Source organism: Crocuta crocuta, unplaced genomic scaffold (assembly GCF_008692635.1).
Source record: "Crocuta crocuta isolate KB4526 unplaced genomic scaffold, BGI_CrCroc_1.0 scaffold24, whole genome shotgun sequence".
In the NCBI taxonomy this organism is placed as follows: domain Eukaryota; kingdom Metazoa; phylum Chordata; class Mammalia; order Carnivora; family Hyaenidae; genus Crocuta; species Crocuta crocuta.
The window spans coordinates 9,475,162-9,502,670 of record NW_027530974.1 but is presented as its reverse complement, the minus strand read 5'-3'; the positions used below and the strand labels follow the sequence as shown (position 1 = coordinate 9,502,670).

Below are 27,509 nucleotides of genomic sequence, written 5' to 3'. Positions count from 1 at the left end.
TACTATAAAAACGTTAAAAAAAAAAAAAAAAAAAAGCAACTCTCCGAGTTAGTAAACATCCTGAGCTTCCTATTTTCTGACCAAATTTGGATATAGAAGGTTAACATTTGTGAACAATTGGACAAAAACAGCCACAAACTACCAGCATATTCTGGTCTATTCCAACTCTGCAGTTCTCAGAGATGCCATTTGGAGTGGAGCAAAATGAAGAAACCAGGGCGCTAAAGCACCGCTGTGTGGCCCAGGCCAGCTTTGTCGTGGTCATCAGGTGGCTCAGACTGGTGGAAAGAAACAAACAGTAATTAGCAGAGCCTGAACTACCCAGCTTTTGGTACCTCAGAACTCTGTGAGCCAACACGAATGTCACCGTTTTATCGGCTACGTCCCTAAGATATACAGTGAAGCTCTGTCTTCCATGCCCACTGGAAGCTAAAGTCAGTTCACTGGGGGAGAACTGGCTGGAGTCAAAATCGCTCTGCAGAAGTGTCTTGAACAGGGGCGCCTGGGTGGCTTAGTCGGTTAAGCGTCCGACTTTTGCTTAAGTCATGATCTCGCGGTTCGTGGGTTCGAGCCCCGCGTCGGGTTCTGTGCTGACTGCCAGCTCAGAGCCTGGAGCCTATTTCAGAACCTGTATCTCCCTCTCTCCCTCTCTCTCTCCTAGAAATAAAAAAAAATATTAAAAAAAAAAAAAGAAATGTCTTGAACATCTGCTGCTTTGGAGATGTGCCTGTCATCTCTCTATAGTCCAACATGGCAGGTTATTTTTTCCTCCCATGTTGAAGAAGAGACAGTTATTTCTCTGGTGGAATACCAAAGGCAGTGGCCGGGCTGGCTTTCAGGGCCATGCTGTATGCAAAATGCGTGCTGTTAATACACAGATTGGGACTGAGCTCAATTTGATGTTCATAAAGCAAGAGGTAGATAAGAGCTGATATCCATGAGGGAACAGATTTTCATATCCTAAAGCAAACACTAGGGTGCATGCTGATTGCAAAGAATGGCAGACAGGATCACCTGTGTGATTTGTTATTTCTCTTTTTTCTGTGTTCAGCACATGTAATTTGATTTGGGCATGATAGACATTACTAGATACCTACCAACATCTGTTCTCCCTTTTTTCCTTTTCTACAGAACCCCACTTTTTAGGAAGACCAGAATAGTTAAATTCTTCCCATGTTCCCTTTTGACTATCGTGGGCTACTGACCCAGTCAGTAAGATGGAGACAAACTTCTGTTGGTTTGGGTTTCCATGAAAACTGTTTTCTTAATTTAGAAAAAAACGGAAGAGGAAGGTAGATTCTTCCGGCACACATCTTTTACCTTTCACAGTTCACCTATTCCCGTCCTTCCTAGCTGGAGCGTAGAAGAGATGCCCAGAAGTAGAGCAGACATTCTATCAAGTCCAAAGCCACATGAAGGATGGCTGAGCAGGAAGCTAAGGAGCCTGGGTCTATGATGGCTACTTACTGTTACTACATCACGAGCCCTGGATAGCTTCCCTCCCTCTGGGCTGCTGCTTACAGGGAAAAACTAAAATCCCTATTTGGTTTAGCTGCTGGAGCCTGATTCCTGTTACATGTGGCCAACTGTAACATGTACATTTAATTCACATGAGATCCAATTCTCCAGTAGGGCTGGGAATTAGGCTAATATTCTTAGCCCAGATTTGTCTTTGTTCTATAGCCTCTTTTTGTGCTATTTTGATGTGAAGATTTGTTATTTTTGTCTCCCCAAAGTAGTACTTTTTTTCCTGATAATTAAAGTAATTCGACATATATAAAAGGATATTCACTACAAAATTATTTGTAATAATTTAAGATAACCTGGATGTGCATCAATAGGGGATCAAATGTATAAGTTGTAGCAGGTCCATAAACTAGAATATTTTATAGTTATTAAAAAAATAATTCTGGGGCACCTGGGTGGCTTAGTCAGTCAAGCATTTGACATCGGCTCAGGTCATGATCTCATGGTTTATGGGTTTGAGCCAGCTCAGAGCCTGGAGTCTGTTTCAGATTTTGTATCTCCCTCTCTCTCTCTGAGCCTCCCCTGCTCATGCTTGCTCGCTCTCTCTCTCCCTCTCAGAAATAAATAAAACATTAAAAAATTAAAAAAAAATAATTCTGGACTTGGAAAGGAATCCTTTTATTGCTCAGAGAACAGAAAATACACATAATACTTAGTATAACATTTCTGTTACTTAAAAATATACATATGTATACTTATACAGACATTTTATACATTCTTCTATAAGTATTGACAAAGTGTCTGAAGGAATATGTACCAAACTATAAAGAGGTGATTACCTCTGGATCACAGATAAGCAGGGGGGTTAGGGAAAAAGGGAAAAATAACTCTTTATAAATGTTATGCTATTTGAATTTATTCCACAAAAGTATTTCAGATCTTGGGCTAAATTCTAAAAACACAGACGTAGTCTAAGATTCACCTAAACTGTACTACACAGACAGTTTTGGTGAATATCTTCTAGAATCTAGACTACTGTGTATACATGCACGTATGTATGCGCAAACTCTCTTGTTATCTCATTGGTCAACTTCTCTTCTGATGGCTTCATCTCCCTGGAGCAGCCCAAGACCTTTGTCCTGGCGCTTCTCTCTACACTCAGTCCCTATGTCAACTCAGCCAGTCTTTTTTTTTTTTTTTTACAAATAGTTTATTGTCAAATTGGTTTCCATATAACACCCAGTGCTCATCCCCACAAGTGCCCTCCTCAATGCCCATCTCCCCCCTCTCATCCACATCCATCAGTCCTCAGTTTGTTTCTCAGCATTCAAGAGTCTCTCATGGCTTGCCTCTCTCCCTTTCCCCCACTATTTCCCCCCTTCTTCTCTCCCATGGTCCTCAGTTAAGTTCTTCCTAATCCTCCTATACATGCAAACATATGATATTTGTCCTTTTCTGCCTGACTTATTTCACTCAGCATAACACCCTCAAGGTCCATCCATGTTGCTACACATGGCCAGATTTCACTGTTTCTCATTGCCATGTAGTAGTCCATGGTATAGATAAACCACATCTTCTTGATCCATTCATCTGTTGATGGACACCTAGGCTCTTTCCATGTTTTAGCTATTGTGGAGAGTGCTGCTATGAACATTGGGGTACATGTGCTCCTATGCCTCAGCATTTCTGTATGCCTTGGGTAAATTCCTAGCAGTGCTATTGCTGGGTCATAGGGGAGTTCTGTTCTGAGTTTCCTGAGGAACCTCCACACTGTTTTCCAGAGGGGCTGCACCAGTTTGCATTCCCACCAGCAGTGTAGGAGGGTGCCTGTTTCTACACATCCTTGTCAGCATCTAGAGTTCTCTGATTTGCTCATTTTAGCCACTCTGACTGGCGTGAGGTGGTATCTCAGTGTGGTTTTGATTTGTATTTCCCTCAACTCAGCCACTCTTACGCTCAGCCTTCTGCCATGAGTTTTAGTCTCAAACATCCAATCGCCCACTTGACAACTCCATTCAGATGCTGAAATCACACATTGAATATATGTCCCAAATTAAACTTTTAATACCTATCCACAAGCCCCCCTTTGTCCTCCAGCTAAACCAGACCTTTCCCAGTCTTTGTTAAATGACACCAATCTTCACCAGGCTGCTCAAACCCCAACCTTGGATGTCGTCCTTTACCCTCCCACCACCTCGGACTCCTCAGCAACCCTTCCAGATCCCTCTATGATGCCCACATCATCATCCCCCATCCCAATACACAGAAGGCGTTAAGAGGAGTCCTTTACTATCACCCCTTTCACTGCCATTGGAATTAAATCCTGTTTTCCTTCCATAGCGCATAACGTGACCACCATACCACCTCATCTTATATTATTCTGCCTCACTCCTGTTGTTTGGCCCTCACTGGAACACACCAAGCTACATATGGCCTCAGACATCCATCTTGGCCGTTCCCTCTGAAATGCCCTTCCCTGCTCTCGCCATGGCTGGCTCCATCCTACCTTTCAAGTTGTAGCTCAAATGTCACTTCCTTAGAGAAGTTTGACTGGTCTCTTTCCACACCACATCAGTCTTTCTCATCACACTTTTTTTCTTCTTGCCACTGTCATGAATTTTTATCTGTTTACTCTTCACTCTCTATCCTACTAAAATGTACCCTCCTATGCATTCAAGGATATCTTGGGTATCGTTCTAGCCTCAGCATTGAAGACAATACCTGGCACTTAATAGATTCAGCTGTTTATCGAATGAATGCACATATACACCCCCATCTAACATTGAAAACAAGTGGGATCTGGGGCGCCTAGGTGGCTCAGTCAGTTAAGCACCCAACTCTTGATTTTGGCTCAGGTCATATCTCACAGTTCATGAGCCCATGTGGGGCTTTGCGCTGACAGCACAGAGCCTGCTTGGGATTCTTTCTCTCCCTCTCTCTCTCAAAATGAACTTAAAAAAATGAAAATAAAAAAACAAATGTGATCATGTGATATGCAAAGCTTTTTAATAAGCTTTTACTTTTTACTATTTTTTTTAAAATTTTTTAAATGTTTTTTTATTTATCTCTAGGAGAGAGAGAGAGACAGCGTGAACAGGGGAGGGTCAGAGAGAGAGGGAGTCACAGACTGAAACAGGCTCCAGGCTCTGAGCTGGCAGTCAGCACAGAGCCCGACGCGGGGCCCGAACCCACGAACCGTGAGATCATGACCTAAGCGAAAGTCGGATGCTTAACCGACTAAGCCACCCAGGCGCCCCTTACTCACTATTAAGTGTCTTCCCAAATCANATTTGACAATAAACTATTTGTGGAAAAAAAAAAACACTTCTCCTTACCTAAAAAAAATAAAGTGTCTTCCCAAATCAATATAATCTAATCACTCTTTTTAATGGCAACGTGGTATATCATGTAATTGTATCAATCTATTTAACCAAGCTCCAGCTAAGCATTCAGACATTTTCCAACATCTCCATATCAGAACTGTTATATGCACCACTATTCATATCCTTGCAGTCCAATTTAACCTTTAAGGTAGTTCTCTAGAAGTGGGATTGCTGGGTCAAACATCACGAAGCAGAACTTTGGATACTGGAGGAGTTCTTAAAAATCCCCCACTTCATTTACTCTCAAATAAAATGAAACAAAATACGTGTGTGTGTGTGTGTGTGTGGTTTCTTTTTTTTTTTTTTTTTATAACTACTACACTCTAAGATACATGGAGTACATCCTTAATGAAAATATATATTTGGATATGGTCTATTTAGGGAATCTACATTAGACCTCTAAATTGAAAATTTCAAGTCAACAGCTGTATAAAAAGCCCTATTATTCAATGCTGTGGGGAAAGAACCAAACAATATTCAAAGAATCCAAGTGGGTGAGAGGATTGCTGTCTTTGAAGTGACTGCATCCAAGAACATGATCGTTGGTGGTTGTTCAACACATTCCATACTTATTTACTCTGTGGGCCTCACAACACTTCCAGAAAGCTCTGGCGTAGTGGCCCCACGAACTGCTGGACCATCCAGAGAAGCATTAGGGCTCACAGTAGTAATTCCATAAACTTCTTCCTTGAAAACTCTCTCCAAATCAATCCCATCCTCCCTCAAAGCCCTCTGCCTTCCTAAGTGCTAAAAGCAGCCATTCTTTCCCGAGGTTGTTGTGGGTCTTCTCTGCCCTGGTCTCCTACTCCTCTCCCGCCCCCACAGCTCCCTCTGTCAGCAGAAACCTTCCCAATATCCTCGGCCTCTTCTTGAAAGATGACATCTCCCTGCCTCCTCCTAACTAAATGTGGTTGACTTTTGAGGGTACCAACTTATCTAACGCTTTCTCTCAATTAAAAGCTTTTTTTTTTTTTTTAAACTCTGTTATCCCATTCCTTCCTGGCCAGGTGAAGAAACAGGTACTCTCCTTGCTCCAAAATGCCAAACAAAGGAATCGCTCCCTCTCCTGCAGACACTCCTCTGCTGATGTTTATGCCAACCATCTGACTCAATCATCTAGCATCCGTCACCTTGGCCCCTCTGTTCACTTGGCCCTGGCTCCCATCAGCCTTAGTAGTTATTGAAACTCCATCATGAGGGATCCATCTTCATGCCCAGGCTTCTCAGTTCTTTCAGTTCCTCACCTTGCATAGGGTTTTCTTCCATTTCACCACAGCTATGCTCTGTCAGATGTTATCATTACAGAAATCTTGATTCGTAACATCCCATTTTCTAATTGCATTTTTCGGGCCTTTCCAAGCCACCTGCTCTCCTTCCCTCACTCTCCTAACTTTTGATTCCACTGAAACTGTCAATCCATTGACATGATTTATGGATGGTCCATTGACACGATTTATGGATGGAATGTCTATGTCAACCTTACTCCATTCAATTGCTGAAACTCCTCCCAGCCCCACCATGTGACAGGTATTAGGAAGTTGAGCCTTGGGGAGGTAATCAGGATGAAATGAGGTCATGAGATAAGCCCTCACAAGTAGATTAATGCTCTTAGAAGAATCCAGATAGAGCTTGCATTCTGTGCTCTCCACCTTGTGAGAACGGACATCTTTGTGTTACTGAATCCGTCTATTGGTCCTGAAATTAGTAATAATGCATTTAGAGTTTCTCCATTAAGCTTGATACGGTCTTCTGGACTGAGATTTATCATATTCCAGAATATCTCATCACTACTATTGTATGTGGGTTTATACAAATTCAGGCACGGATGTAGACTTTTTTCAAACACTTTTTGAAATCGAAGGAGAGAGTCACGATGGTTTTTCTCCCTAGACCTATGAGCAATCAGTGTATTAATAGATTCCCTAATATCTAACCATCTTTGTATTGCTGGAATGAATCCCACTTGATCATATTGTTCCTTTAATAAGACGCTAAATGGTGTTTGCCAATATTTTACTTAGAATTTTGCCTTATTTTAAGTGAGACTGTTCTATCGTTTTACGTGCAATTCTTGTTGGATTTTAGCATTGATACAAGGTTCATTTAAAATTGGATAATTTTTAGTCTCCTGTGTGCTGGAATAGTACTAACATTGCCCTTTAGTACCATTTAATCAACAGCACTGAAGTTATCCTTTCCTAAAGGATAGAACGATTCCATACACAATCTGAACCATATACATCTGCATGGTAGTTCTTTATCACTCTCTACTTCTTCTATGAATATTTCCCATCCATGCAGGAGTCCATTTTGTTAATTTGTATTTTCCTGGAAAATTACCCATGATTCCAAGTTCTCATCAAAACTAGTTAACACATTAACAAACTCTAGTTCCTGCTTGACCCGCACATTCCTTCAACCCCAGGTCTTCCTCATCTCCCTAACTGGCAACATCTCCATCCCACTGCTAGAAAACAGAATCCCAGGAGCCATCTTTACTTCTCCTTCCTTTATACATCACTTCCATCTATCAATGATTTATTAATTCTGGGCTCAAAATGTACCTGGTGTGTCCCCATTTCTCACCATCTCCAAAGCCCTCCATCCAGTTCAGCTCCTCTCCTCATTCACACTTGCCCAGTCAATTCTCAACAAGGCAGCTAGGATGAGATTCTTAGAATATAAATCAGATCACATGACCCTCATTCCGAATGCCTGTGCTCAAACCCACCCATATTTCCCTTCACTATAAAATTCAAGCTCCTCAGTATGTTCAGTGAGGCCCTGATCTCACTGAGACTTGATCATGCTCCCAGCCTCCTTTCAAGTAACTGTCCCTTCAAACACCATTCTGAGCTAAGAACTTCCAATTTTTCAAATATGTCATGTTCTCCCCCACCCAATCCTAGTACCTTAAACTGTTCCTAAGTCTGGTTCCTTCCTTTTTTTTTATTAATGTTATTTTTGAGGGAGAGAGACAGAGTGTGAATGAGGGAGGGGCAGAGAAAGAGGGAGAAAGAGAATGTGAAGCAGGTTCCAGGCTCCAAGCTGTCAGCACAGAGCCTGATGTGAGGCTCAAGCCCACAAACTGTGAGAACATGACCTGAGCTGAAGTGGGAGGCTTAACTGACTGAGCCACCCGGGCACCCCTGGCTCCTTCCTAGTCTTGAAACCCTATCTTAAATGTCACTTTCTCACAGAGACCTTTGATGATCACACTATCTGAAACTGATAACCTCTGCCCTTGGCCAAAGCACTTGTCAGTATCCCTCAAAGCACTTTGTAAACTTGTGATTAGTTTATTTGTTCACTTGTCTCTTTTGGTCTTCCTTCAAGGAATTTATTTATAATGGGGGCAGGAACATATCTATGTATTAACAACTGTATTTAATCCATGTTTAGCATGTTGCCCAATGCAGAGCAAGCGCTCAATTATAAACATGTACTGAATGAAAGACCAGATCCAAAAGGATAATTTCTAGGATAGAAAATATTATCAAAGAGGAGAAAACTTCTTGGGGCATTTTCAAAGCATTAGAGCATCCTTTACCGCTTACTTTCCCCCTACTCCAACTCCATCGAAAGAAACCTTTGCACCTACCCCAGGAACGCAGTAGTAACACAAGGCTTTGGCTTTCCTCATGAAGACTGATCTGGGTTGAGCCTGGAAGAAATTGGTCCATCGCATTATATTTACATTAGACAACTTAAGAATATACATAAATATACATACATACATCATAAGGTTATTTCATAGATCATTACGTTCCTGGATGTTGGGTGAGGAGGGTCAATGGCCAATCCAGATTACCAACCTAAGCGATTAGTATTTTCACTTGATTCTGTTTCACACACTGCATCAGTCAATGCCATGAGCCCAAAACATAGGCAGAGGTATCTCATGACAATCATTCAAAGTATTAATCCCTCCTTCCTTGTAGCACTGCGCTAGGGGCTGAAATAATCTAGTCTGAGGAATGTCCATCTTATTTCCCTGGTAAAATATGTAAAAACCATCAATGATGCACAAACATGCCAAAAGGGAAGCCACTGAGTACCAATCAGATCCAGATAGTGGATCTTGACCAAGCTGCTTAACCTAAGGCTCCTAGGCACTTCCAGCCCGGTGTTCAGTGAGCATCCAGCATGAGCTAAGAGCATCATTATCATCTCCTCTCTGCAAGCCACAGGGTGGTTTCCTTAGGTGTCTGGAGGAGTGGAGAGCAAAGGCAAAACCCTGAGAGCTGTGGATTTTGGAGGAATTTGTAAAGTCATACAAAGGGCTATTACCAAGGGAGATGAAGGCAAATAGTAGTTAATACTCCAATGTAATCTGTATGAACTGAAGAGACAGTTGTCTAAAATCTGAGGTTTAGTCAAAATAAGTGAATTCTCCAGGTTTCAGAAGTCTAGGGGGTATAATCTTCTCTAATTCTTAATATAGTATTGCTTTATATCAGCAGTTCTCAAAGTGTGAACCTTTGGGACCCCTAAAGGACCCCTTTGGTTGGAAACACCTGAGCTTCCAAAGGTTCTGTGAGACACCTAAGCTTCCAAAAGTTGGTAGTAATGGTAAGTAATAGTAAGACATCATTTCCTTTTTTATTCTTATTCTCACAACCATACAATGGAGTTTTCCAGAGGCTACAAGATGTGTGACATCACAACAGACTGAATTCAGAAGCAGATAGGAGAATGCAACTCTCTTCTGTGAACACTGACATGAAAGAAATTTGCAAAAACAAAACAGTGCTATTCTTCTCACATTTGTTTTGAAAAATCTGGTTATTTTTGTGAAAATATATTACTCCTATCAATATGTAAAAGTTTATTATTTTTTATTAGTCACTGTATTTTATATTTTTACAAACCAGTCTTTTGAATATGTTCAGCCATGAGTGAAAAAGACTCATCATTTGAATTGTGACCTACGTACATCGTGACATATATCGTGACAAGCTTTTTGGAGAGTGAACCCAGGATAAACCCATACCAGTAAAACAAAAGCCACTAAAAAAACCCCTCCCAAATATATACCTAACGTATAAGTAACATATAATATCTACAACATACTATGTAATAAATATAAACATATCAATTTAACATAAAACATACAAAATAGGCTACTGGAAATTATGCATTATCCTGAGTTATTTATTTATATCATAAATTCTATGTTTTTAATGTTTTTCACATTTTTTGAGGTATAATTGATACACAATGTTAGTTTCAGTTGTACAACACGGTGGCTTTAACAACTCTGTATGTTATGCTATGCTCACCATGGTGTGACTACCTTGGTCACCATACAATGCTATCAAAATACCATGTTTCCTATGTTATGCTTGTCATCCTTGTGACTTACTCCTTCCATAACTGTAAGCCTGTGTCTCCCACTCCCCTTCACACATTTTGACCATTCCTCCATATCCCTACCCTCTGACAGTCACCAGTTTTTCCTCCATACTTAGGAGTCATTTGGATTTGTTTTTTAGATTTCATGTACAAGTGAAATCATATGGTTTTTGTCTTTCTCTGGCTTATTTCACTTAGATTATCCTCTAGGTCCATCCATGTTCTCATAAATAGGACATTTCATTTTTTTCACAGCCAAATAACATTCTGGTGTGTGTGTGTATAATATATATATATATACACATATATAATATACACACATACGTATATACACATACTCCCCAAATCTTTATTCATTCATCTATTGATAGACATCTAGGCTGTTTCTGATATTTGGGCTATTGTAAATAATAGAGGTGCATGTATCCTTTTGAATTTTGTTTTTGCTTTCATTAGATAGCCAGTAGCAGGATTTCTGGATCATATATTTCTATTTTTTAATTTTTTGAGGAAGCTCCATACTGTTTTCCACAGTGACTGTACCAATTTACATTCCCACCAACAAGGGTTTTTTCCCCCCACATCCTCACCAATACCTGTTTTTCCTTGTTTTTTGATACTAGTCATTTTGACAGGTATAAGGTGATTTAGAATTGCACTTCTCTAATGATTAATGATGTGGAGTATCTTTTTATCTGTCGGGAGAAATTTCTATTCAGGTATGCTGCCTTCTTTTAACTGGAGTATTTGGTTTTGTGGTGTGGAATTGTGTAAGTTCTTCATATATTTTGGATATTAACCCCTTCTCAGATATATCATTTGCAAACCTCCTCTCCCATTCAGTAGGTTGCCTTACATTATGTTGGTTTATTTTGCGGTGCAAAACCTATTTTGGTGTCATCTCAATAATTTATTTTTGCTTTTGTTTCCCTCACTTGAGATGACACAGGGTTATGTCAAAGAGATCACTGCCTATGTGTTCTTTTAAGACTTTTATGGTTTCAGGTCTCACATTAGGTATCTATTCCATTTTGGGGTTTTTTTGTATGCATGGTTAAGAATGTGGCCCAGTTTTTCCAGCACCATTTATTGAAGAGATGGTCTTTTTCATAGTGTATATTCTTCCTTCTTTGTCATATGTTAGTTGACCACATAAGCATGGGTTTCTGGGCTCTCTATGCTGTTCCATTGATCTATATGTATATTTGCGCCAGGACCATACTGTTTTGAAAACTACAGCTTTGTAATGTAGTTTGAAACTGGGATTGTGATACCTCCATCTTTGTTCTTTCCTTTTTCAAAAAAAAATTTTAATGTTTATTTCTGAGACAGAGAGAGGCAGAGCATGAATAGGGGAGGGGCAGAGAGAGAGGGAGACATAGAATCTGAAGCAGGTTCCAGGCTTTGAGCTGTCAGCACAGAGCCCAACACAGGGCTTGAACCCACAAACTGTGAGATCATGACCTGAGCTGAAATCGGGTGCTTAACCAACCGAGCCACCCAGGTGCCCAAACTTTGTTCTTAAGATTGCTTTGGCTATTCAAGATCTTTTGTAATTCCAGATACATTTTAGAATTATTTGTCCTAGTTCTGTGAGAAATGTTGGTATTTTGATAGGGATTGTACGGAGTCTGTAGGTTGTTTTGGGTAGTGTGGACATTTTGCAAATGCTAATTCTTCCAATGGGTATGTATATAGTTTCATTTGTTTGTGTCATCTTCAATATTTTTTCATCAAGAGGTTATAGTTTTCAGAGTACAAGTCTTTCACTTCCTTGCTTAAGTTTACTCCTAGGTATCTTATTCTTTGTGATTTAACCATAAATGAGATGTTTTCCTAATTTCTCTTTCTGCTGCTTCATTATTAGTGGTGTGTGTGTGTGTGTGTGTGTGTGTGTGTGTGTGTGTGTGTGTGTGTATACATGCACGTAACAGATTTCTGTGTATTAACTTTATATTCTGTGACTTTACTGAATTTACTCATAGGTCCTAATAGGTTTTTTTTTGCTGGAACCTTCAGGATTTTCTGGATATAGTATCATGTCATCTACCAGTAGCGATAATTCTACTTTTTCTTCACAAATTTGAGTGACTTTTACTTCTTAGTCTTCTCTGATGGCTGTGTAAGGCTTACATTACTATGTTGAATAAAAGAGTGGGGCTAATCTTATTCCTGATCTTAGAGAAAAAATGTTCCATTTTTTACCATCGGGTATGATGTTGCTTCACAGTATACTCTAGATCTATCCATGTTATTATAAATGGCAAGATTTCATTTTTTATGGATAAATAATCCATTGTACACATATACCACATCTTTATTCACCTACTGATGGACATGTAAGGTTGCTTCGATAAAGTGGCTATCATAAATAATGCTGCAATAAATGTAGGGGTGCATGAATACCTTTAAATTAACGTTTTTATTTTTGGGGTAAATACCCAGCAATCCAATTGCTGGACCATGGGTAGCTTTATTTTTAATTTTTGGATGAACCTCTTTACTGTCTTCCACAGTAGTTGCACCAGTTTGCATTCCTACCAACAGTGCAGGAGGGTTCCAATTTCTCCACATCCTCACCAATGTGTTATTTCTTGTTTTATTTCAGTCATTCTGACAGGTAGGAGGTCATATCTCATTGTGCTTTGGTTTGCATTTCTCTGATGAGTGATGTTGAGCATCTATTCATGTGTCTCTTGGCCAAATGGAGGTTTCATTTGGAAGAATGTGCATATCTTCTGCATATTTTTAAACGGGATTATTTGGTTTCAGGTGTTGAGCTATATAAGTTCTTTATATATTTTGGATACTAACCCTTTATCAGATATGTCATTTGCAAATATCTTCAACCATTCAGTGGGTTGTCTTTTAGTTTTATTGGTTGTTACTTTCACTGTGAAGAAGCTTTTAATTTTGATGTAGTCCCAATAGTTTACTTCTGCTTGTTTTCATTGCTTCAGGAGACAGGTCTACAAAGATATTATTATGGCGAATGTCAGAGAAATTACTGCCTGTGCTTTCTTCTAGGATTTTTATCATTTCAGATCTCAAATTCAGGTCCTTACTCCATTTTTGTTTGTTTTTGTGTATGGTATAAGAAAGTGGTCCACATTCATTCTTTTGCATGCAGCTATCAAAGAGACTGTCTTTTTCTCCTTGCATGTTCTTGCTTGTTGTCAAAGGCTAATTGACCATATAATTGTGCATTACCCTGACTCCAGAACCAGATAAAGACCCACAAAAAATGAAAACTACAGGCTACAGGCTCATATCCCTGATGAGCACAGATGCAAAAAAAATCCTCAATAATATTTGCAAACCAATCAATGTGATACATCGCATCAATAAGAGAAAGGATAAGAACCATACGATCATTTCAATAGAAGCAGAAAAGGCATTTGACAAAGTACAACACCCATTCATGATAAAACCCTCAATAAAACAGGTTTATACAGAACATATTAAAGACCTTGTATGAAAAACCCACAGCTATCATCATCCTCAATGGGGAAAAACTGAGAGCTTTTCCCTTTAAGTTCAGGAACAAGGCAAGGACATCCACTCTCACCACTGTTATTTAAATCAGACAAGAAAGGAATAAAAGGCATCCAAATTGGTAAGAAAGAAGTTAAACTTTTACGGTTTGCAGATGACATGATACTATATATAGAAAACCTTAAGGACTCCACCAAAGAAACTATTAGGTAAATGTATTCAGTAAAGTTACAGGATACAAAATTGATGTACAGAAATCTGTTGCATTACTATACATCAATAATGAAGCAGAAGAGAAATTAAGAACACAATCTCATTTACAATTGCACCCACAATAATAAAGTACCTAGGAATGAGCTTAACCAAAGAGGTGAAAGATCCATACTCTAAAAACTAGAAAATATTGATGAAAAAAATTGAAGAGACCAAAGAAATAGATATTCCATGCTCATGGATTAGAAGAACAAATATTGGATTTTTAAAAATTTTTGATCTTTATTTTTGAGACAGAGACAGAGAAAGAACAGGGGAGGGGCATAGAGAAAGAGGGAGAGGGAGAGGGAGAGGGAGACACAGAATCTGAAGCAGGCTCCAGCCTTTGACCTAGAAGCAGAGCTTGATGCAGGGCTCAAACTCATGAACCCCAAGATCATGACCAGAGCCAAAGTCAGATGCTTAACCAACTGAGCCACCCAAGCACCCTAAGTATTGTTAAAATTTCCATACTACCCAAAGAACATATGTAGAATATATTCCACGATACCACAATTCACTACATATCCAAGTATTTTTCTCAGGATGGACTCAGTTTTTTAAAAATATTGCTTAAAGAAACAAATTGGTCAAAAACACTGACATTTGTATGACCGTGTTTATACTTTTCAAAATTAACACTTCTAGAATGATACCCTAAGCTACACTTTCTGCTGAGGGAGTGCCACAAAAGCAGTTGGTTCGAAAAGATGTAGCTACATAGCTACTTCCATGCAGTTTGACCAACATCAATCACCCATACTATACCTAGTGCACTACCCTCATTCTTCAACTAAGATACTTCTAGGAAGAATACTTTGAAAAAAATACCTCAGCACTTGCAGATCACAGAATGACTTCAGATCATCAGACTGTTTTCCCCAAAATTCCTAAAATTGAACAAATGTTTTAAGTATTTAGAAGTTATTCTACTCTGGAACAGATTCTCATAAGTCACAGAGGATATTCGAGAAAAGAACTTACCAGGGCATCCTTCTCAAGGTGTTTTAGAGCCTGAATATCCTTCTCAAGATTGCTCAGCTCTTGAAGGACCAAATTTTGAAACTGCTCTAGTTTATTCAGTCTGATAAATGTAAAAAGCAACAAATTTCACCAGGACTGCTTGAATACAACAAAAGACAATCCTCTTAATGCAAGGATACATCTTATTCTTCTCCAGACATTTAACCTTTGTTTCCAAAACCTCACTACAGAAGCACTTCCCTTGTAATGGCTCTGGATTAACTCTAATCACTACAGAATCCCATCTCCACTCACCTTTCCTAACCTTCACATCACTCTGAAGTCTTATGGCCTTTGTTTTTCTTGCTCCATGGTCATCAAGATATGTTTGTGTGTGTGTGTGTGTGTGTGTGTGTGTGTGCGCGCGCGCGCGCGCCCACATGAGTGCAGAGCACTTTTTATTGTGGCTATATATATTACATATAACAAACTTTACCCTGTTAACCATTTTTAATTTAGTGGCAGTAAGTACATTTACAATGTTGTGCAACTATCAACCACCATCCACTTCTAGAACTTTCCCCTCATCCCAACAGAAACTCCATTCTTATTAAACAAGAACTCGTTTTCCACTCCCTCAGCTTCTGGCCATCTCTGCTCTGCTTTCCTTCTCTATGAATTTTCCTCTTCTAGGTACCTCACACAAGTGAAATTGTGCAATACTGGTCCTTTTGTATTGGGCTTATTTCACTGAACATAATGTCCTTGTGTTTCATCCATATTATAGCATGTGTCAGAATTTCATCCCTTCCTAAGGCTGAATAAGATTCCACTGCATGCATTTAACACACAGCACTTATCCAGCATTTTTATATAGATGTCCATGCTTGCTCTGTCTTCACAATTGGATCATAAATTTTTTGAAAATAGTGTTTTGGGATCATACAATGGTAGACCATGAAGAGGCTTATAGAAGGCCTTAGCCCATCATCTTTTGAATGAAGAACTAGAAACCTAGAAAGGTTAGGTGATGTACCAAACCTCACATCTGCTCAAGCTTCAGGCCCTCATGACCCCAGCATGGTGGCCAGGACACAAAAGCTTGTGAGCAATCACACTTTCATGAACTGGTTTTGAAACCCAACACTTACCTGCAGTGATGTATCTGGTTTAAAAGTTGGAGTAAGCAATCCGGTACTTGGTTTGCATTTTTTGAATAAAGTGGACTCCCTTTGTACCTAAGCTGAATCATAACAATCGCAGAATGATCACATTTGAGTTAACCATAACTACATAAATTCAGTTCAGGCTTTGCATGGAAAGGATGCTGCCAGCACAGAATATCCATAACAAACATCACTGCTAACAACTGTGATGAGACACCATGCTACATGCTTTCTATGTATTACCTCAGGTTCAGAACCAATAAAGAATAAGCTAAAACAGGAAAGCCTACATTCATGCTGTCAAAACACATACTGAATATTAAGAACAAATTTCCATCATAAATTAGCTTACATTGGTATTGCAGAAAGTAGAAGACTGGAGATTTTCCAACTTAGTTACATGAATGTATGTCAGGGTAAGGGATTTTTCTCAAATGTGCCACTAAATAACTATGTAGGGATTTATAAACAACAGGACATAAAAGAAGGGAACTGAAATTCTTCCCAAGTTCGTCTTGTAGACAAGATTATGGGATGGCCTACTTGGGCATTGGTCAAAGATCTGCCACCACTCAGCTGACCATCTACACAAAGCCCACCTCCTTCTTTGTCCCAGATGCCTCTCTCATCCAGATGGTCCCCCACTCCCCTCTTCTCCCCATCTATCATCATGACCGAATCATTGCTTCCCTGGTAGTTCAGTTGTCTGAGAACACTATCAATGAAACCAAACCATGAGTCTGATTTCCACAGAGGTGCATCCGGTCTGCACCACTGTAGCAAATCCACATGCAAAAGCGGTCTGATAAATACAAACCACAATTCACAAAGGCACTAAAATCAGTGACCACTGCCAAGGCAAATCAACCTCCCCAAAGGATTCCAGAGAACCCTCACACATGAAGGATGTCAACGGTATTGATGAATAATGTGAACTTGTTAAACTCATAACAACTCGCTCTTCATTTTTAGTGGAAAATTACCTCCATTTTTCTTTTCAGGTTTCTAGTGAAGGTTTCGAGGGTTGTGACAATAGCAGAACTATTCCAGTTCTCTGGCACAACTGCTAAGGATGGAGTAGAAACGTCTTCTGAACAATGAGAAGAGAACATTAGGTAAAACTAACACAGTGCTCAAGGTAGATGCGCTCAGTCCATCAGCTGCTCAGAGCATGGACTGTCAGCTAGAAGCACAGATACGATCCATGATGCCTCACTGGTGCCTGGCTGTGACTGCAGCCTGGCCAACAAGGCCAGCTTAATCCGAGAGTCCTCGCGGTGAGCACCTCATGCTGTTTCCCATCAGACCTCAAAAGTGCTCCTTTCATCCAACTCTCCCAGAGCTTTAATCAGACCAACTGATACTATGCCTAAGAAGCAGGCAGAGAGAGGTGCTGTAAGGGGTTTTAAAGAGGACCTGATGGGTAGGACATTTCTATGGGGGCGACACCAGCATAATGGCTTCTGGCTGCCCCAAGTTTTAGGAGGACTCACAAGGGCTCTGGCACTATTAAGGGAGTTTCAGGTTATGTCTCATTTAATCTTCAGATAGGCTCCATTGTTCTCCACATTGAGCAGAGGAATCCAGTAATGTGCGTGAGCTCATGTCAACAGCACCAGGACTGGAGCCCAAAACAAAAGGCTCTAAGAGAACAAATTTGGAAGGCCAGACGTCCTTAACCACCAAACTCTAGTCTCTCTGGGCTTCCAAATTTGCTCTCTCAGAGTATGTTTTTTCTTAAAATATAGTGGCATCACTTATGCAGAAGGCCATCCTTCAGTGGTGTAGAGTAGATATTTCTAACCCACTCACAAAACCTGAGTTAATAGCTATCAACTAAAGCAAGACTTATAATTTTGAGAAGTTTGGGCCCTGAAAATTGCCATAAAGAGTGAAGAGGCAGACATCAACATGCTAGAAGGAGGCGGTACTTGCTTTGATCTGTAATTTGTGCAACAATTCACTGGTCTTTGAGAGGACAAAATGATTTGTGTTTAGGGTTCTGCAGCTACTTTGATCTTCAAACTGTAACCCCCTGGTAGTGCATGCCGTAGCATTCAGTGCTCACAGATCTGTCACATTGCCGCTTGAATGGCAGGCCAGGTGCGTAATGTTACCTGCTAAGTCTGTTTCTTCTGTCACCGACGACCGGGATTCTGGAGCATCACCTTCTTCCAGTTTTGATTGTTTGGACTTAGCGAAACTGCCATCTGATGGGTCTAAAAGCAAGTACAGCACATTAACAACCGCACATACGTTCCTTCTGTCCCAAAAATTATCTCGTCTTTTTACAGTTAATACCTAACCTTGATGTGCAGCTAGTGAAACTCACTCCCTGTTACTAATTACTTATCGGTTGGCACACTAAGCACAGCACAAGCCTCAAAGCATGAAGTCTACTGATGCCAGAAAGAGGACACATGGGAACAGGCACCCCTTTGATGAGCTCTGTCACATTTAGGAATGGTCTGCTTAGCAAGGTACAGACTGATCCAAACGAAAAAGCAGTAATGGTTAGCATCAAAAACTCTGCCAGGGCTCAGGCTAAATGGGGAGGTAGCAAGGTATCTGAGCAGATGGACCTTCAGAAGCTCATCAGATCAGCCCCACAAAGCACACCACCTGCTGGCGACACTGGTGCTTAACTGCCACACTGAGTGTTGCCTCGTAAAGGAGGCCATCTTGGCTTCTCAGTAGCTAACATGACTTTGAGACCTTAATATCAATCCTCTTTTCAATTTGGCAATGACTAAATTTTGTCTATTCTGATGTCTGCTGCTATCCAAAACATGGCCCTGTTTCACCTGAGCCTTCCCAATCTTATCACCACCACTGTCAACAGAGCCCTAGATTAGGCTCACCTCCTATGTCTCCTTACCATCCACTTCTCTCCCATCATCAAGGTCCTGCATACAGAATGAATCCATCCCTCGTTCTGCATTTCCACACCATGACCCTGGTCCAGGGCCTTCCTCTCTGGAGGACCTCATCCGTCTCATGCCTTCACCTGTGTTACTTCCAAAATCTCTCTCTTCCCTGAGCTCCATGAGGCAGCTAACTTGTGTTTCCAACTGCTTAGTCAACAACTGCATCTCAAAACCCACTCTATTCTATTCTTCCCACTCCAACCATTCTTTCTTCCTCACCATACACTTAGTCCCTACAAACGCACTTAGCTGTGAAGTCATCTGACTTTGCCCCTTCTCCTCACTATTGTTTTTTTTCCCTCTGAAGTGGAAAAATCCAAATTTGTTACTCAATAAATAAATACTATGTGTAATAAGCTATACAATATGATGTTATAGTGGAGAAGCAAAGAGATAAGTCTCTTTCTGTACTCTGCTTCTCTACATAGCCTCTGGGGCTGGGGGGAGGGGTTGGCTCACACACCCCATGCATGTTCTCAAGATCTTTGCTCTTGCTGCTTTTCTGACTTGAATCCTTTCCCCCATAGATCTGCACTAAGGTTTTCTCTGGCCAACCAACATAAAATTTCAGTACAACCCCCCAGCTTTTAAATCTCTTTCCATGCTTGATTCCCCCCCAGCCTCTTTCACAACATAACATAGTACATGTTTTATTTTTCACGTATGTTATCTGCCCTCTCCCCCCACCCAACACACACACACACACACACACACACACACACACACACACAGGAAGGTAAGCTCCAGTGAAGGCAGGAATTTTGTCTGTTTTGTTCATCAGAATAACACTTAGCAAAGTGCCTGGTCTATAGTAGATACTCAGTAAATGTTCACTGAATGAATAAATAAATGAATGCTAAAAATATTCAAGTTCCTTAGGAGTTCCTAAGATGGCAACAGAGGAAGACCCTGAACTCACCTCCTTCCTAGACTCACACATTTATAGAGAAATTCCTCCTAAAGAAGTGTGGGCTGATTAAACAGCTTTTGCACAGCAGGAGATAGAGAGACACAAGGAGAACAGCAAGAGAGAGGGAGACACAGTAATGAAGGGACTCCCCACTGCAGTGGGGAGGGATAGTACTAAGGGAAGGGGAGCAGATTTGTCTGCCTTGGGGCATAGGATAAAATCTGTGGTTTAAAAGGGCAACTAGACTATAAAAGGTCTAGCCCTAGGAGCCTGCCCAACAGTGAGGGAGCTGCTGGAACTCTGGATCAGAGGGGCTGGTGAGTGCCACGGTTTACCCTCCCCTTCTACCTTGACCACACAGATGGGAGCAGGGCTGGGCTACCATAGCTGGCCTACCTCCACACCAGCCCCAGCCATCCCATCAAGGTGACCCCAGTGCGGCACACACCAGACACACCTGGTCAGCAGTCACTATGGCTCTAGCTGTCTCACCAACACACAAAACACCCTGGAACCTTCCAGATCTGAACCACTTCACCTCCATACAACTTGCCAGGACACCTCCCTCAACTTCTCCCCCTACGCAGAGTTCCCTGAAACCCTGGGCCCTTGCCTACTTTGGGTCTGGGTACCCCAACAGAGTACCTTCTGCATGGAGCACCCAGGTCCCCCAGCCTACACCCACCTCAGGTTCAACCATCCTGCCAGGGTGCCCTCTACTTACAACACCTGAGGATGTGGAGAAAAAGGGGCCCTCTTGCACGGTTGGTGGGAATGCAAATTGGTGCAGCCACTGTGGACTACCGTATGGGAGTTCTTCAAAAAGTTAAAAATAGAACTACCCAATGATCCAGTAATAGCACTATTGGGTATTTACCACCAAAATACAAAAACACTAATTCAAAAAGATACATGCACCTTATACATACACACACACACACATATATATATACACACACACACACACACACATACACCTTATATACACACACGTATATACACATACATATATACACACACATATAGTGTATATACATATATATACACACATACACACAAAAAAGATCAGCCATTATAAAGAATATCTTGCCTTTTCCAACAACATGGATGGAGTTAGAGAATACAATGCTAATAAATCAGAGAAAGACAAATTTCATATGATTTCACTCATGTGGAATTTAAGAAACAAATGAGTAAAGGAAAAAAAGAGACAAACTAAGAAACAGACTCTTAACTATAGAGAACAAACTGGGGCACCTGGGTAGCTCTGTAGGTTAAGCACCTGACTCTTGATTTCAGCTCAGGTCATGATCTCACTATCATGAGATCAGGCTCTGTGTTGGGCTCCGACCTGACCTTGGAGCCTCCCTGAGATTCTCTCCTCTTCCCCCCTCTACTCCTCACTTGCTTGCACTCTCTCCCTCTCTCTCAAAATAAACATTTGGAAAAGGAAAGAATATCAATCCTTGTCTCAAGCTTTACCCCAAAACAGAAGAGAGCACATTTCCAAATTTATGAGGTCAGTGCTACTATAATACAAAACCAGACAAACAGGCCACAAGAAAATAGAATTATAGGCCCATATACTTGATGAACATAGATGCAAAACTCAACATTACTAAACTGCATTTGCCAACTCATTAAAATGATCATCACAATCAAGCAGAATTTATTCCAGGGATGCAACAGTAGTTCAATATTTGCAAACCAACATGATATATGACATTCACAAGAGGAAGGATCAAAATCAGGTGGTCATCTCAACAGATGCAGAAAAAGTATTTGGCAAAACACAACATCCATTCATGTTAAAGTCTCAACAAAGTGAGTTTGGTAGAAGACACCTCACATCACAAAGGCCATTCATGAAAAACCCACAGTTAAACATCACACTTAATGCTAAAAAAGTGAATGCTTTTCCTCAAGATCAGGAATAAGACATGGATGTCTACTCCTATCACTTTTATTCAACACAGCACTGGAAGCTCTAGCAGTAGCAATTGACAAGGAAAAGAAACAATTATAAAAAAAGAAAGAGAAATTATATCAATCTCATTTAAAATTACACCGTAAAGAACATACCTAGTAAAACAAATGTAACCAGGGAGGTGAAAGACCTGTACACTGAGAACTGTAAGACATTAATGAAAGAAATTAAAGACACAAATGCAAAGATATGCCATGTTCATGGACTGGAAGAATTAATATTTGTTAAAATGTCCATTCTACCCAAAGCAATCTACAGATTGAGTGTAATCCCTTTCGACATGCCTACGGCATTTTTCACACATCTCAGAGCAAGTAATCCTAAAGTGGATATGGAACCACACAAGACTGAGTAGTCAAAGCAAACATGACAAATAAGGGAAAAAAACCTGGATGTATCACAACCTGAGATTTCAAGATAAACTATGTAACCATAGGAATCAGAACAGTGTGGTACCAGCACAAAAATAGGCATATAGATCAATGGACCAGGCTAGAGAGAGCCCAGAAATCAACTCATACATATATGGTCAATTAATTGAAAACAAAAGAGGAAAGAATATACAATGGTGAAGACATGGTCTTTTTAATAAGTGGTGTTAGGAAAACTGGACAACTCCATGCAAAAGGATGAAACTAGACTACTTTTGTACAACACACACACACACACACACACACACACAAATACTAAATGGATTAAAGATCTAAGTGTAAGACCTGAAACCATATTAATTCCTGAATGAAAATACAGGCAACAATCTCTTAGAGATTGGCCTTTGCAATTTATTTATGGATAGGTCTCCTTAGGCAAAAGAAACTAAGGATAAAATAAATGAGAATACACTAAAATAGAAAGTTTTTGCACAGCAAAGGAAACCATCAATAAAACAAATGGGGAATGTAGTGAATGGGAGAAGATATTTGCAAAGGACATATCTAATAAGGATTTATTACCCAAAAAATGGGAAAAAGGGGGAAAGAGAGAGAGAAGCCAAGAAACAGACTCTTGAACTATTGAGACTAATAGTTACCAGAAGGGAGGGGAGTTGGGGGAGGCACAGAGAATGAGTGAAATGGGTGATGGAGATTAAAAGGAAGGCACCTGTGATGAGTACTGGGTGATGTATGGAAATGTTGACACTATATCATACACCTGAAACATAACACTGTACGTTAATACTGAAATTAAAATAAAAGAAAATGAAAAAAATGACCAAGAGAATGAACTAATAAAAGAATGAACTAATAAACTGGTAGACCTCACAAGAATTTTGTAAGTTTGACTGACACAGAATAACAAATAGTATGTTTTCACTTTAGCATAATCCTTATAAAAATCAGTATTAACAAAACTATGAATATCTAGGAATTAATCTAGAAGAAAGATTTAGAGCTCTATAATTGAATAGAAAATGATACAAATCAATAAATACCTTTTGTATTGGGTAGACAATTAAGTATCTTTTATTTTTCTAAAGTAATCTCTATACTCAACATGGGGCTCAAACTCACAACCCTGAGACCAAGAGGCACATGCTCTTCTGAGTCAAGCAGGTGCCCCAAGATGATTAAGTATTTTAAAGATGTCAATTCTCTTCAAGTTAATATAGTATTTAATATAATCCCTATCAAAATTTTAGTAAACTTAAGTAACCTTATTTACTCTAAAGTTATATAATGGTCCAAGTCACTTTTGGATATATATCCATAGGAAATGAAATCACTATCTTTAGGAGCTTTTTGCACACCCTCAGGGTCACTGTAGCATTATTAATAGCCAAGATATGGAAATAATGAAAGTGTCCATTGACAGATGAATGGACAAGGAATATGTGGTATATATACACCTTGGGATATCATTCAGCAACTAGAAGATGGAAATTCTAACATTTGTGATCACATGGATGGACCTGAAAGCACTATGCTAAGTAAGACAAACAGAGAAAGACAAGTACTGAATGATCTCTATTACTATATGATAATATATGTGTAATCTAAAAACCGAGTTTTGGGAATGTAATGTATAGTTATGGTGATTATAGTTAACAATACTGTATTGTATATTAGAGAGTAGCTAAAAGACTAGATCTTAAGAATTCTTACACACAAAAAGATTGTAACTATGTGAAGTGACCTATGTATTGACCTTATTGGGGCAATCAATATGATCCCAAATATATTATTTGTAATATACACATATATATTGTACACCTTATTCAATATTATGTCAATTAAATCTCAAAAAAGCTGGAAAATAATATTTATATAAGCATAAAAGTTCCTTGAACAAGTACGTCAACATTTATGTAAGCATAAAAGTTCCTTGAACAAGTACGTCAACCTTGAAGAGTAAAGAGAATCAACTTTCCCTATTAGAGATCAAGGCATGTGATGAAATTAGGGCAATAAAAAAGAGCATTCGTGTATTAATCCAGACAAATAGACCTACAGAACTCTAAAGAGCACCCAGAGATTGACCTACGTTTATATAACACCTGGATCATTACTAAAGCCATATGAAAAGAACTCTACCTGGATAAAAGATTTCAGTGTGTAAGATAGAAGTCTAAAATTAGAAGAAAATCAATAGACTATTTTTGGTTCCTTAATAGACTATTAAGGAAACAGATTAGCCTTATGAAAGGGGGGGGGAAGCAAACAAACCCAAATAATTGGGTACATTAAAATTGAGCAATCCTGCCCTGTAAAGAAACTTAATATAATTTTAGTAGGCAGACAATAAATTGTAGTATTCCAATTGTCTTCCAAACAGATACAAAAAGATAAAGCAAAAGAGACTGACATCTAGAATATTCAAGCAACTACCTTAAAAGACAGAAACCTCAATGAAAAAGAGTACAAGAGATATGAAAAGGAATTTACAGAAGAGGAAGCCCAAAAGACATACAAGCATATAAAGATACGTCTAGCTTAATTATTAGAGAAATGGAAATGTTAAACAGTGAAACATTAGCCCTATTAGACTGACAAAACTTGGAAAGCTGCATAATACCAACTATAGTGGGGGTACAGAAATTTAGAAACACTTTTCAATTCTTGTGGGAATTTATAATCATACCACTCAGGAGAGCAATTAATCTCACTGGGGTGCATAAGATGCATATAATGGTGTCCATTACTTTTGGTGATGACATGGAATTGAAAGTCATTAGTATCCATTACTGTGAGAGAGGCTAGGCAAAGTGTAGTGGATACATAACAGAGTACTAAAGTAATGAATATAGGTCTTAAAATCTGCTGAATAAAATAAGAAATGAGATGTAACGATACTATTTCCATAAAATTACATGCATTTACTTTAATATGCTACAAGAACACATATAAACAAAATTTGAGTATTAAACATTTTACAAAGTGAGAGAAATGGGGAGATATTGGTCAAGGTACAAAGTTCCAATTTTAAGATTAAGAAATTCTGGGGGTCTAATGTACAGCACGTTGATTTTAGTTAGCAATATACAGCGTGGTGATCTCTGTTCAGTTGGATTTTAGTGTTATATACTTGAAAGTTGCCGTCATGATCTCTTCAAGGGATGGAGGGAGGTAACAAAGTATGGTCCATTGGGGGGAAGGATTCTAGGTCAGCGACAATATTCTAGTTCTCTCTCTGGGTTGTAGTTACATGCGTAGTCACTTTAGAACCATTCTTTAAACTGTACACATATTTTACATTCTCTTCTGAAGGTACGATATTTATCACAATGTTGAGGTGGGAAAAAAAAAATAAAAGCAGTGGAATCCAACACAAAATTAAAGCTAATGGGTCCCCATGAAGGGGGAAGAGCAGTGATGGATCTGGAGTGGCGCCTACCAAGATTTTGAAAGGAATGTTCTTTTTCTTAACCTAGATGTTGATTCACAGATGTTTGAATCTTCCAGATACTTCATTTAAAATGTAAAGAGAAAACAAATTGTTCAGGAACATCATAAAGAGTGGCCAGGGGCTGTACTCTTTCACATTGTGAACAGGCCTGAAAACATGTCATAAATTGGAAGTGAACTACTTACTTGGGAGTGGAAATTACCCCTGGACCAGATCCTTAGCAAAGTGTCCCCACTGAGCCCTCCTTTGAGGCCAGAGAAGAGGCAGCTGATCCCGAGCTGCATGCTTCTGAAACTTCTAGGTCCTGAACAAACCCCCCACCCCCACCCCATCTCTCCTCAACCTTCATGCACTTTTTGAGCAGGTAAGCAGACCACACTGCTCTCTCCAACACTCTGTAGAGTGATTTTATCTGCTGTGATTGGAATAACAGCCCAGTCTGTCAAAATCAAATTAATTTTGCTCTCTTCTGCAAAGAGCTTAGCATTCTCTCACCTCTGTCTTCCAAGTTTTGCAGTTTATGTTTGAAGCTAGTACTTTTTGTCGTCAACGATTCTTGGTCCACAGTCTCAAAAAAAAAAAAAAAAAAAAAAAAAAAAAAAAAAAGAGAGGCCATAAATGTCTATTAAAATAAGAAACAAATGGTGCTACATCATCCCTTAAGAAGGAATAAGTACATTATACAAATCTAATATTCTTTCTGGAAAACCAGTTGAATAACACATAATACCTTAGTTGTATTTTCTTCAACTTCTGAATGCTCCAAGGAAGACAGATCGCTCAGTGGGTGGGGACTTGGGAGTTCTGAGTGGTAGAACAGTTTCAAAAGGATAAGCATGCTTAGAAGCAACTTCAGGAAATAATATCACTGTCTACCTTAAATATGACCATCAAAAAAATGTTACTAAATGGAGAAAAAAAAACTTGCATCTTTCAGAGCATGTATGGTTATTAGGTTTGTAGATCTGTAGATAAAATCAAGAGCCTCAATTAAATCAGCCCCTTTCATAGCTGCGCACCTGGCCCCAAATATACAGGCCAGGCTCCCATGACCTCAAGCTTGTGACCCTTCTTTCTCTTCTCAGAGTTCTACTTCCTTATTTCCTCTTTTCTCTCTAACAGTATATTTTCCTTTTTCTCTTTTCCTTACTCCTTTCCTCCCAGTGGCAGCCAAGCTAAGAGGCTGTCAGTCATGTGCTTAGTGATTGCTATCATGTGCTTGACAATGTGCTAAACTGCAGAATGGCACCTGGGTGGCTCAGTCAGTTAAGCATCTGACTTCAGCTCAGGTCATGATCTCATAATTCGTGGGTTTGAGCCCTGCATTGGGCTCTGTGCTGACAGCTAGGTCAGAGTGTGGAGCCTGCTTTGGATTCTGTATCTCCCTCTCTCTCTCTGACCCTCCCCTACTCACGCTGTCTCTCTCTCTCTCTCTCACAGAAATAAATAAAATATAAAAAAAAATTAACTGCAGAATGATCAAGCGAAACAAACCAAAATCCCTAGCCATTCAAAAGATGCAAATAGTTTTTAATAAAATACAATGGAGGCTAAGGTACACCTAACAGGACAAAGGTTGGCAAACTGGCCCCTCACGTCAAATCCAGTCTACTAACCTGGTTTTAGAAATAAAGTTTTGTATGGGGCACCTGGGTGGCTCAGTCGGTTGAATGTCCGACTTCGGCTCAGGTCATGATCTCACAGTTCCTGGGTTCGAGCCCGCGTCAGGCTCTGTGCTGACAGCTAGCTCGGAGCCTGTAG

The 27,509-nt window shown here is 39.7% G+C and overlaps 1 protein-coding gene across 1 annotated transcript in view; it reads right to left on the bottom strand.

The window, feature by feature from the left end:
* Nucleotides 1-205: 205 nt before the first annotated feature.
* The window catches only part of SYCP2L (synaptonemal complex protein 2 like), a 94,747-nt gene continuing 67,443 nt past the window's right edge, over nucleotides 206-27,509 (bottom strand). Inside the window, exons 25-31 of the mRNA XM_077770007.1 lie at nucleotides 26,244-26,316; nucleotides 18,199-18,300; nucleotides 17,065-17,171; nucleotides 16,067-16,158; nucleotides 14,937-15,036; nucleotides 8,452-8,514; nucleotides 206-278 (exon numbers count right to left, since the gene is read on the bottom strand). Of these exons, the coding sequence (XP_077626133.1) occupies nucleotides 222-278; nucleotides 8,452-8,514; nucleotides 14,937-15,036; nucleotides 16,067-16,158; nucleotides 17,065-17,171; nucleotides 18,199-18,300; nucleotides 26,244-26,316 (594 nt within the window). The 3' untranslated portion in view covers nucleotides 206-221. The remainder of the gene's footprint in view (nucleotides 279-8,451; nucleotides 8,515-14,936; nucleotides 15,037-16,066; nucleotides 16,159-17,064; nucleotides 17,172-18,198; nucleotides 18,301-26,243; nucleotides 26,317-27,509) is intronic.